The sequence below is a fragment of the Pelophylax lessonae genome, assembly GCF_965119305.1.
Source record: "Pelophylax lessonae genome assembly, chromosome: 6".
NCBI classification, from domain to species: domain Eukaryota; kingdom Metazoa; phylum Chordata; class Amphibia; order Anura; family Ranidae; genus Pelophylax; species Pelophylax lessonae.
In genome coordinates this window covers 262,985,087-262,998,489 of record NC_138773.1, presented here as the reverse complement: position 1 = coordinate 262,998,489, position 13,403 = coordinate 262,985,087, and the positions used below count along the sequence as shown (strand labels likewise).

Genomic DNA, 13,403 nt, shown 5'->3' with positions numbered 1-13,403 from the left:
GGGATTTCTGTGTCCTGTATTAAACCAAAAATCCTAATTTCTTAATTATATAGCACAGGGCACAGAGGATTCATGACTATTTGTGCCGTCTGAAAACATTGAACCTGAAGGGTGGGCAACACAGCAACAAGGCCAAACATTCCCAAAACCCAAAAACAGAACAAGGTGATACCCCACTACAAACAAGGCTGCCTGCGAGAGCTCGAATATCCAAAGAGGGAAGAAGTTTCTCATTGGGATGCTTTGGATTAGAAAAAAAAAAAGATGGCAACACAATGTCCCCAATTCAGGTGAAATTAAAGAAACCACGTTAGAAAGTAAGACCATCTTATTTTGGTGATGATCCTAAATAAGTTCCTTGCAGGAAAACGCATTCAACTCAGCGATCAAAGTAATGGCAACAAACCAGAACCAGAGGACTTGGGGGTCCACTTCCTAATGCTTTAAAAATAACTCTTCTTGGATTTCAAAGGAGTCACTGGTTTATGACGAGTCTTCTTTAGGGGCAATAGCATGCTTTTATCCACAGTCACCTTGTGGATGAAGGCTTCTAAGGAATGTCAAAACAAGCATTCACCCTCAAAGGGCAACCTTGATTTGCTTCTTGTAGAGAAGTTCCGCCAACTAACACTTGAACACTAGGATCATTTTCATGTGGACACCTCTAAAAGCTGGCGTATAGAGTCTTCCAAGGCATCTACTGAGAAACTCAAGGCACTCTGAAAATTCTCCAGGAGCTTCCAAATGGCAGGCTTCTTCTGGTTTGGTTCTCTGAAACAGAGTATGTGCTTTCCCTAGACCTTAAAGTGGAAGTCCAGCCAAAACACTGAACCTAATCTCAGCCACATTCTAAACAAAATCTAATACTATAAAAGACAAAAAATAGCTTACTTACCTTTTCTGAAGCTGATCCGGTCCAACCACCAGCGGTGGCTGCAGTGTACAAAGAGAAAGCCGACAACGGCTGTGAAATGCTTTGGAAGTTGGGCTTCTATTGTCCACTGCCACTCCTACACACCGAAGCCACCGCTGAAAGCTCAGAGTGGGACCGGAGCGGCTGCAGAACAGGAAAGTATAGCGATCACTTCTTTAAAGGGCTAGATAAATTGGGTTTAGAATGTGGCTGAAAATAGGTTTAGCGTTAGAGAAGAGATGTGTGCGGTTCTTAGAAAAAAAAAAGTATATACAGTATATAGTCACCCAGGTGGATGCAGCTTTGGTCCGATGCTGCATATGTCCTTCGCTTTTTCTAAGACTGAGAACTGAGTGATAAAAGACTGCTGACCACTGAGTCTTCAGTGAACAGAGAGCTAGTGACTGTCACTGGAGCGCTTCGCTGTAAAGGGGGAAGGAGCAGCTGGCTTAGTCTCCCAGGAACTCGCTGAGAGGCTAAGCCAGCTGCCGGCCCAGGCATCTGGGTAAATCCCAACTTTAAATTTGGGATATTTTCAGTGCTTGAACCAGCTGAGTGATGTCAGCTGACAGTGGGCTTTAGCAGAAGCTTTGACCATACTTCTCCTTTAGGCTATGTTCACATGAATAGGATTTGTCTTGTTGTGTGTTTTTTGGAGCTGATCCTTAGAGCTGAAAAACGCCCCAAAACGCCTACATGTGAACTTAGCCTAATGCCTCGTACACACGCAACGATTATCAGCCGACCGATCGTCCGAATTTTGTCCAGAGTTGTGTTTTGTTGGTTGGAATGTGCCTAGACTGCACACAAATTTGCACACAAATTTTCTCGGCCAACAAAAATCAACTGCAGAAGTAATGTCATGTGCTGGTTTACTTTCCGTGTGTTTTTTCTTCTCGGAGCATGCCCAGTCTTGCTCATCAGATTTTTGTCTGCCGAAATCTGTACTGACTGACGGAAAATCGGCCGTTGTGTTGACGGCCAACAAAAATTTTATAGCCTGCACACCCGATTTTTTTCGGCCGAAAAGTCGGAGTCAGTTGTCGAAAGCATCATACTAACAAGCCGAAAATCGGCCGATCGGACGTTGGCCGAAAATTCCCGGACAATAATCGATGCTTGTGTACGAGGCATAAGGCTTGGGGAAGGGGAGGGGGGGGGGTGGAGAGTACAGTATCACATGGCTATTAGGCCATAGTGATGGATCCAGACCAGATGAAGCCCTCCTCTAGCCCATCAGGGTTGGTAGGAACAAGCCAGGAAATCAGGACCAAGTCATTAAAAGGAAAATCTTCAGAAAGCTTCTGTAGCCATTTCCATCATCTAAGGACACTACCTGGTGCTAAGCTGAGCTGGGTTGGGATTCCTGCTTTTTATTTGGTCAGTGTCCATTCATGTGAAGGTGGCAGCACAACCCAAGTAGTCATCAATACCTAGCGTCCTGTGATGTTCGTTTAGGAAAAATATACTTTAATATCAGAGCTTTAATGCCTAGGAGTTTAAAAAAAAAAATAAGAAAAACTCATATCTTTTCTCAGTCTTATTTATCAATATAAGGATATGTTCCTTGGCTCTTTAAAAATGTATGATGGTGTCAAGATTTGACTGACTGGCTCTTGGATTCTATATTAATCTGTCCTGTGTTTAAATATCACGGGTACTGTGTTGGTATTCATTTAACAGGTCAGTCTTGGAAAGGTCTTTTATCTATGGGAAGATGCAGGTAGCTTCTGTCGATTTCACCCTTTTATTGACAATATCGCTTTAACACGGTCTTACTAAGGATATAGCCAGCTGTTTACAGTTTTTTTTCTTTTTAGGATTCCAATGGTTGCGGTTGTCTGATTTTGATAAATTCATTCCCTTGTATAATTTTTTTATATAATTTAACAGTTGAAAATTTTGTGACATTGCTTAACATAATAAAGAGAATTCTACAGAAAGAGGAGATAGGAAATCTCTTAAAAGTGAACTTATGCTTTGTCCATGTAAGGCAAAGAAACAGTAGCTTTGATGTTCCTTCCAGAGCAGCACATCATTTTCACTCACTGCAGCACCATTCAGCTGCCAGCAGTGGGGAAAGGAAGCCCTGTGTAAGGCGACAGCACCGGGCCAATCACCAGGCTCCAATGCTGGCACATGAGAGGGAGGAGGGAGAGTAACATGTTTCTTTATAATAAGTACCACCCAGCTTGTTCTTTGCTCCCAGCCGCTGATGGAGCGGTGGGGCAACACAAAGTTGAATATGTGCTGCTGGGGAGGGGGGCATTAAAGGCAAACCAATTGCTATGCCCTACAGACACTTATAGAAATTTGTTTGTGATCTGTCAAGTATATCAAGGAAAGTAAAATAATGTAAAGAACAGAATTGCATGCTGGCACCATAAAGTGTCACATTGTGCCTGCCCTGTTAAAGTTTGCCGTCCTTCCTAGTGTACTACTGGAGCCCCTAAAGAGATCCTATGAATAAATTGACATCTGATGGTTGGTATTTGCACAAGCACAGGCATGACATTAACAATGCACCGTGGGATATTGAAATGAGTGTGCCTATTTTTCATATCTGGAAATGGATCGTCATCCTGGGGAGGCTAAGTTTTAGGCAATGAGGTCTACTATCCGTTAGAGGAACAATAGTCTATAAAAAGTTGCTTACAGCTCTAAATATAGGCGAATGATAATCTGTTGGTATTTTTTAAGCTAGAATATGAAAATAAACCAGACCCCTCACAGAAGTTTTGGTTGGACTAACTTAGATCAGCATCATAGGTATAAGGTACTTTTTTCAACCAGTCCTATATGAGAACTGACATGGAGCACTGAAAGGAAAGCTACTGGTTAACCACTTTACCTCTGCTCACATTGCTGCTACTGCAGCAATGTGGCACGATCCCGTCCAGCGACGTAGGCCTACGTCGCTGGACTCCTCCCCTGTAGGCGGCGCACGCGCGCCGCCGGAGGCGCGCTCCCGCTGTTTTCAGTCACAGCGGGAGTCGGGCCAGGGGAGGAGCGGCGGCGATCGCCGCCACTCTTCCCCGACGTCGGGGAATCGAGTGAGGAGATCCGCCCGCTTGTGTAAACAGAGCGGGCGGATCTCCTAAGTGATAGGCAGGGACAGATCGGAGTGTTCGGCATAGCTGAACATCCGATCTGTCCTTGTGTCACACAGTCACCTCCCCCCCCCCCCACACGTTAGTAAGCACCAGGCATACATTAACCCCTCCCTTTTCTAATAAAATTAACCCCTTCCTGCCAGTGTCATTTTTACAGTAACAGTGCATATATATACCACTGATTACTGCAGTAATGTCACTGGTACCCCCAAAAGTGTCAAAAATGTCAGTCAAGGGTCCGATCTGTCCGCCGCAATGTCGCAGTCCCGCAAAAAAAAAAAAAAAAAAAAAAAAAAAAATCGCAGATTGCCGCCATTACACGTTTAAAAAAAAAAAACACCAAAAATGACAGAAATCTTTCCCTTAGTTAGTAAACGCAATAACTTTGTCGCAAACCAATCAAAATACGCTTATTGCGATTTTTTTTACCAAACATAGGTAGCAAAAAACAAATTGGCCAAAAATGTAAAAAAAATTTGATTTTTACATTTTTTTGGGGGGGAATTTCATATAAAAAAATGTTAAAAATATTGCTATTTTTTCAAAATAAACGCTCTTTTTTTGTTTATAGCGCAAAAAGTAAAAATCGCACTGGTGATCAAATACCACCAACCAGTGGGGCTGGATGGGCACTCGTAGCATATTGTGGGAAAAAATGGACGTAAATTTTGTTTGGGTACGGCGTCGCACGACCGCGCAATTGTCAGTTAAAGTCACACAGCGTCGAATCGCAAAAAGTGGCCTGGACGTAAGACAGCAAAATCCTCCGGTGGTAAAGTGGTTAAACAAGCTCCTTTGGTCTTGCTTCAGACCTACTCACCTACAGCATGCAGAAGAAGAACGGCCCACACAGATTCTATTTGAAAAATCTTCTATGTGTATAACAATTACATGCATGGCAACCCAATAATTGGTCAACAAAATAGCGATAAAAATTATAATTACAAAACACACTTTAAGAAAATTGAGAAAGGGAATGAAAACATGGGAAATACACATATATGTATACGATATATGTATATGATAGAACTGTAGCAAAATCAGCTCTTTTCAGTATACTGGTCATTACCTTATTTTCTAGGATTTCGGCTGAACTCTCAGGGAAGACCAGGGAATCTTTCTTGAATTCAACTGGTGAAGTGACAGAAGACCAACCAATGGGAGCATCCACATTCAATGGCTGTTTGACAGGCGATATACTAGAACTGAATGACTGAGATCTTTTAACGGATGATGTAACAGAAGAAGAAAAATAATTGGAATTTGTACTTGTAAATGGCTTGGGAGTAATAAAAGTACTTAATTTCTCTAAGCTCAATGGAACAGACTGGCCAGTTGGAGAACTCAAAGTTCTGGTCAGTTTGCTATGTGTTGTTGCTGAAAGAACTTCGGGTTTATAATTCTGTTGAACAGATGGTTTGTCAGCACGGTTGATTTCTGGTAAGGTGTTGGTGTATTCAGAATTCCTTACTTGCAGAGTTGGTTCCAAGTCATCATACTGGATAGTTTCTTGGAACGACACGTGCTTTTTGTGTTCTACTGGAAAACTGACAGAAGATATGTCACTTTGTACTGGTTTTTCTTGGCTTTCCATGGAAGAATGTGAGGTGCAGATGTTTTCAGTTTCCAAATGTACTTCATCGATTGATCCAAGACCCCCATTTTTTACCTCATAAGGTTTTCCTGGTAACTCTGATCTATCTCCAGGCAACTTTTCCTCTAAGCTGGCAGAGGCATTTACTACATTTATTCTAGAGGGAAGTGTTTTAATGGTAATCAGCGAAGCTTCATTGCTTAGCTCTTTAGGTTTAGCCATGCTGCTTGCCGTACTGGCAGAAGACTTTGTCTTGGCGATTGCAGATGTGACGTACATACTGGAAGCTCTCCTCTGCATTTGTAGGTAAAAAGAACTTGGACCTTTGACTGGGCTTGTGGGCTTCTGCTTTGGTTTGACCTCAGGAGGAACTTTATTGGTGCTTAAGACAGATGCTGCAGATAAACTTTTAGATAAGGCAAGATGGTCTCTTTGACTTGGCTCAGAAACACTTTTTGAAGCAGTGTTACAGGAATAAGTAGCTGACCCTTCTGGTAAATGGTGTCCATTTTTTATTTCTGACAAAACTATAGGTTTTTCACCTACAGATGATGTATTATTGCTATGTGCAACAGTATGACTTATCCCTTGTTCATTCATTGGTCTGTACTCAATATTATGGACATCCTGTGGACTTTCAGATTCCATGTATTGGTCTACATCAAACGATCTCGGAGGAACAATTTTGTAAGTGGTCATTCCGATCTTGGGAAGGTAGTCTCTAGTGATTTCATTGGAAGGCTTCGGCTTGGGATCAGAATGCTGTCTATAAAATGGGAATGTTTTTGATTGTGAAATCAATGAACTCTCAACACTGCTCTCCTCAATGGTCTGTGTTTGCATACTCTCCCTGAGATTGTCAACAAGTTCCTGCTTACTTGGTTCTTTCCCAGTTACAGCCATCTGCTGGCTATTAAATTGTGTCAGTTGGCCTATATGACCATTAAGTTTATGTTGAACATCGTCGGTGCTACTCACAGTTGTCAGGTAAGTTGATTCCCGGGAATGTAAAAACTCCTCTGCAAGTTTCTTTGCATCATTCTCAAAGTTAACAGTCTGGACAGCTGAATCCTGCATTTTTCCCTTTTCTGTGTTGGTGATCTTCAGATGCTCACGTGTTTCATTCTCTGTAATGTGGCGGTAATCTTGAAAAACAAGATTTGTATCTTTGGTGTGTTGTTCAGAGGATTGAGTTTGGGAGCCCTGCTCCATAACTATGGTTTTTGTTGTTAATATTTGATGGTTCTCTAGTTCTGCAGTTGGAGTTGAAGTTCTATTTTCACGCTCACCTTTGGGGGAGAGAACAGAATGTTACACAGGCTTTGACCCAACAAAGGCCGGCTTCATCAAAAATTTATACAGATTTGTAACATTTCTGGTAGGTAAACTAAACCAAAATTACAGGCTTCAACATTTAGCCAGAAAGGATTGGGCTTGTTATGCGATATACTAGAAAATGCAGTGCTCCTGTATACTAATACACCTAGTGATAGTGCAACAATCCCACATTAGGGTGATAGTACCCAAAGTGAGTCCATAAGGTGTCAAACTGTGAACGTCCTTATTCAAAATGATATAGTCACTCACCAAAATTGAAAAAGGCTATGTAGAACAAAGAAGATACCAAAGGAGCCTTCTACTGTTGATGAGTGCCTGCGTCTCTTTCACCACATCGTGAAAAAAATTAACAGAAAAAATTTCATAGTGCAGTATATTATCTGAATGTTTGAAAAACAGATAGGAATAGAGCACCCGTGATGATAGCAAACACAAGATCCCAGTGCCTCACTCAATCTTCCCCGCATGCAGTGCAAACTCACCAGATGATTTAACTCAATGAGCCTGTCACAATCACATGAATGCCAAAAGAAGTAGATTGACTTCAACAACAGCATCTTCAACCTCCATTGATCCCAGGGATTTCAAACCGTCGGTCACTTTCACCGCATCATAATACCAAACAGGGTAGACAGAGTAATATTTTGCAGCATGCTTTATTAAAATCACCTTAATACATACATGCTTATTGCATAATAGAGTTAAAACACTCACTTGTGAACGCTGCCACGAACGGCACTTGTGGCAGTGTGACGACATGTGGGTGGTACCACTCATGTGACGTCACACCGCCCCGAGTGCTGTTTGTGGCGGCGTCTACAAGTGAGTGTTTTAACGCTATTATGCAATATGCATGTATGTATTAGGGTCATTTTTATAAAGTATGCTGCAAAATATTATTCTGTCTACCCTGTTTGGTATCATGATGCAGTGAGAGTGACAGACTGTCCCCTAACAACACACTGTTTGAGATCCCTGGGATCAATAGAGGTTGAAGACGCTATTGTTAAAGTCAATCTACTTCTTTTGGTATTCATGTGATTGTGACAGGCTCATTGAGTTAAATCATCTGGTGAGTTCGCACTGCATGAGCGAAAGATGGAGTGAGGCACCGGGATTTTGTGTTTGCCATCATCACGGTTGCTCTATTCCTATCTGTTATTCAAATATCCAGATAATATACTGCACTATGAAATTTTTTGTTTTAATTTTTTTCACAATATGTGGTGAAAGAGACGCAAGCACTCAATAGTAGCAGGCTCCTTTGGAGACCCACTCAGGTATTTTTTATCGTTATACATAGCCTTTTTCAATTTTGGTGAGTGACTATTCAATTCTGAATAAGGACGTTCACAGTTTGACACCTTATGGACTCACTTTGGGTACTATCACCCTAATGTGGACTGTTGCACTATCATTAGGTGTATTATGAGTATACAGGAGCGCTGCAATTTTTAGTATATTTTTGGTTATGGTTGTGTTTTCCTTTATTGCTAGCAGCTATTTACTATATATTTGCACTGCTCTTTACCTGAAATTTTGTTGTGTGATAGCAACACAGAGAATAACCATGATATGGAAATTATAATAATCCAGAACGTTTCCTTTTTGGCAAGGCTAGGAATTAAAGCAGCATTAAACCTTAAATTATATTATATTGCAGCCTACCAATTTTTAGATGTGATAGCTTCTTTAGTTTCCTTTTTTAGATTTATTTTTCCTACTATTTTCACCTAGTGATCCAGCCAGTAATACAGCTTTAATCACTGGTTAGGGGGCTGCAAACTGCCTCTAACAAAACAGAATGAACTGCAACTAAAGCAATTGTTGACAAATTAAACCTAGCTGACAACCAATTGAAAATCCCCCTGCATTCAAATTCCTCTAGCTGTCTGAGACCACACAAGTGGGACGCACAGTACAGAAATTTTTTTTAGGATTCCTGATTTGGAAACAACCAGGTTATGAAGAATATGCCATTTTGGTGTTATCCATGAGCTGTTAATTTAAACTTCTATAAAGATTCAATACAACAACATTCTTTACACATTATATGCTACTAAAGCAAAGAAAGAAGTAGCTTGAAATTTTCCTTCACAGTAACAAGTTTCAACAGCCACTTTCCATACGTCACCGGGTGACAAACAGAAACCTCTAGCCATGCATATCACTCATGGAAATATATCTTGGAATATTTACATTGCGTCACTAATGTTAAAGCTGGATAGGCAAGATCAAGGCTAGCATCTCAGCTTTGTGTTTTATATTTTAATGTTCCTACCATAACAACCTTTAGGAACAAGTGCAAGTTTTTATTTTTTTTTATAACAAAATATCCCTTATATATTTACATTATTAAATAGACCCATGACCAATTTAAAAAATGCAGGTAAAAACAGAAAAAAAATGTCTAAATACAGTTTTTGATATGGTAGGGAAAGGTATTTGCTCCTATGCATCCTGATGACCTATGTCCCAGAAACTAGGAGTGATGGGAAAAAAAACTAAAATGAGAGTCCTCAACAGTAGAAAAATAGAGGGGATTTTTAAAAATGGGAATGCCTGTTTTAGGATCAATTGTCTAAAAGGGGATTTTCCTAACTTTACAGATAAAAATGTGCATTTGCTTATTTATTGTGAAGCCTGGAAAGCATCCTGCAGATCTGGCAGTGAATCTGTGTGTCCTTCCATCCCATAGGGGCAAAGAAAACAAACAGGCGAAGCGCCTCTAAGTGCAGTATGTTTATTAAAGTGAAGGCACATGGATTACGCAAACATAAATTTTGGCTCCAATTAGTCTCCATATTAACGCTTGAAAAAAAGAGCGCGAGCTTGGCGCATGCTCTGAAACGCGTCGTGTACCCCTCTAACCTTGGTGACGTCACACGGCATACGCTGCGTCCCAGCTTGACACGCGGAAATCAGCCGGTCCCGGAAGACAGCAGCCGGCTTGTTCTGTCCTCCACCTCCATCTAACGGCCTTGACCATCCCCTCTCCCGGACTCAGGACTCTGGATTTCACGCTCACCGAGGGACTTCTGATTGAGCCTATTTATTCTTATCCCATGTGAGTTGCTTCATCTTGTGTGCCTTAACTTTAATAAACGTACTGCACTTAGAGGCGCTTCGTCTGTTTGTTTTCTTTGCATCTTCCACAGAACCGACTTTCCTGTGCGGTGGAACTGGCCCTTTGTGCAGACTGAGACATTTGTTTATTCGCTCAAGCTGTCTAGACACACTCACCTCCAGTGTTTTATCCACCTGACGGACTTGAATATGCCTACATGCCATGTATTTTAGGTACTGTGTTGTAACCTTGTTTGATCTTTTTATTCCTTAGTCCCCTTTCCCTCCCCCTCCCCTTTTTTCCCCCTCCTTGTGGTCACACTCATCAAACCGGCTTAATCACATTAGACCAGAGCGCTAGCTATTAATTTATATCCCGTAGGGGCAGGCAGATAAACTGACAGGAAGAATCAATGAACTACCACGGCACTCCACAGCACCGTAGAGTTTGAGAACTACAAGCCGACAGCCACAAAAGATGTAGGGACTTCGCTGTGTAAATGAATGACGTGGCTGTGTGGGCGGAGCCCTGCGCGGCCACGCTGATTTCAAAAAGTAACAGCTAGTATGGGCAACTTCTCCCCATACTCCCTGTCACAGGGAGAGAGGGGGGAAGGGGGATAGGGCAGTGGCTGCAGCATTGAGAACAGGTTACATGTACCACCCTAAAAATGGGCGAAACATAGAACATGTTCCCAAAGGTGAACTTTCCTTTAAAATGGGCCTGATCTGTTTGGAGTTACTTTTCAGGTATAGGCAGTGTAACACTGAAAATAGTGTGGGAGACTGCCATTAGAGTAGGGTGCTGGGGAACAGGGTCCCAGCAGCTTTTATTCTAAATTTAACCAGTCCCCTAATAGACTATCGCTGAGATCACAGGACAGATCCTATTTACATCAGTTGCCTGTGTTTCTTCTATGTGTTGATCAGTGTCCAATCAAGAATAAAGGATGGAAGATATGAGCATGAGACACTGTGCTCTTGACTGGTTGCTGCCTGCTATTCAGCATAACATTGATGTCCATACTTACCAATCTTATCATATTCAAGTGTTGTATTTTCCATCACTGTATCATCTCTTGACAAAAGGCTTGACCTGCATGTCAATGATATCACAATATGTTTTAAGTGAACAATACATGAGAATAAAAACTTTAGTGGTGTCAAACGCATCCCATTCATACACATTCAGTCCTGCTTAAAGTGTCAGTCAACCCTGAATTGATACTGGAGTTGCAAATTGTTTGTTTTCTCGCTCTCAGAAACACTGGAAGAGAGGACTCTGACCTGAGTTTCCAGCTACTACCCACTACAGCCACACTAACATATCCATTTTATATTACACAATGCTTCAAATCACAAATCCCTGAGGCACAGACTAGATATGTCACCAAGGAAGACATGGCAATAATAGAAGTAATTAAGGAGACATGTGACGGTGCTTGCAACTAAATGACCAATTAGCAGGCCTGAAAACACAGCAGTATAGCCAGAGCTATTTTGGCTATACTGCTCCTGAGGATCACAGGAGTGCAGTTTGTTCTGCACTCCCGTGACCTATTTTCAGCCGACAGCGGGGATGTCACTCAGCCGATCCAGGCTCTGGATCGATTCCAACTTTACAGTCAGGATCCACCCAGATTCCTGGACCGGCAGCCGGCTCAGCCTCTCAGATGATCCTCTGAGAGCCTAAGCCAGCCGCACTACCCCCTGCACAGCTCAGTGCTCCAGTGAGCTCTGGAGGGGCAGAGCAGAAAGCTGCTGACTGACAGTCACACTGGCTCTCTGCTCATTGAATACTGAGCGATCAGCTGTCTTTGATCGTTACGTTCTCAGTCTTAGAAGCTGCGGGTGACAGATGCAGCATTAGATCAATGCTGCATTCCCCTAGGCGAGTATAAATGTTTACTTTTTTTAAAACCCATACTTCTTTTTGAACATTGGAAGTAGGCTGTGATGTTATCCTTCTGTTACGCTCCAACCGCAGAGAATAGAGAGGCTGGATGCTGCAGCGGGGAAGCGGCGAGGGAGCACAGCATAGTAAAGTACAAATGCCTAGAGCATTTCACAATATGCAAATCAGGCAGTGACAGGGTCTGGTTAACCTTGTAAAACATTGTCCTGCAATTTTAGTCTGCTGCAACTTATTGGTTACTAAAACTGCCTAAATAAAAATGGTAAATGTGCCTTCTTTGCAACTTTGACAGTTTCTGGGGGGCAATGCATACACAGTTTGTGTACAGAATGTCCCTAAGGCTGGCCATAGACGGATCTTCTTTTTTTTTTTTTTTGGTTGGCCATCAGTCTGAATGAAAACAGATAGATTCCTCAAACCATACAATTAAGGTAAAAAGAGGAATCCTCCCTGCTGAGACATTGTATTCTGACAGCGTGGACTCTCCGCTGACAGAATACAATGATCAGTGGCTGCAGCCTGATCAAGAAACCTTTTCCTACAGCCCCGAACTATCAACTTCTATTGAGCAAGAGCAGCCACACCACATGTGGGCAGCTGTATGGTACCCAACTTGAAGAAGCAGCAAGCTCAGAGTTCAAGGTAGTTTATCAATTTCGTATTTAGTCGATTGATATCAAGGAATGATACCATCTCTTGAAGAGCACAGAGGTCACTATTAGCAGTATTGCTTTACACAGGTGTGATATCACTTGCAATCTCAGGCTCAGTAATGCCCTGCTCACACCACAAGGCTGATGCCACGTCAGTTTTTTTTTGCACAGAAAACGGTGTACACATTGCATGATTCCTGCGCAGAAAAAATCTGCACGTTGTGGTGTGAACAGGGCACATAGAGAACAATTGTTTTCTTTGAGCCCTTGCAGAAAAACTTTGCACCATGGAGTGAACGAGGCCTTACATTTCAGTAACACTCCTCTAACAGGTCCAGTAACACTATCAGAAACCGGTAAGATGACCACTGCACACAGGCACATTGCAGGTCCCTGCCGAATGCAAACACAGTCCTTAAAGTATAACTAAAAGGCAAAATTATTTTTTTTTTAAAGTTTTAAATAGAGTGCAGGGGGACTAGAACCCCTGTCAGTATTTATTGCTATCTGGGCCCCCATTAAGGATACTCACGCTCTTTATTTGTCCTGTTTACCATTATTATTGAGGGCCAGTTTACACCACATGCAGTGCAGTTTGTATTTTTTCTGCATCAAAAATGCATAGATAGTAGGTTATATGGTTTTCAATGGCATAGTTCACACCAGCGCAGTCAGTTCCAGAAAAAAAGTAGAATATGCTGCATTTTTTCTGCACTGGACTGTGCTGGAACGCGGTAAAAGGCATGAAAAATGCACCAAACCGCACTGAAACACGTGATTAAAACAAAACAAGAGGGGGAAAAATGCATTG

The 13,403-nt window shown here is 41.9% G+C and overlaps 1 protein-coding gene across 1 annotated transcript in view; it reads right to left on the bottom strand.

Moving 5' to 3' along the window:
* The window catches only part of COBLL1 (cordon-bleu WH2 repeat protein like 1), a 259,317-nt gene that overhangs the window by 17,212 nt on the left and 228,702 nt on the right, over positions 1–13,403 (bottom strand). Inside the window, exons 12-13 of the mRNA XM_082260783.1 lie at positions 11,056–11,120; positions 5,096–6,909 (exon numbers count right to left, since the gene is read on the bottom strand). Coding sequence (XP_082116909.1) covers positions 5,096–6,909; positions 11,056–11,120 — 1,879 coding nt within the window. The remainder of the gene's footprint in view (positions 1–5,095; positions 6,910–11,055; positions 11,121–13,403) is intronic.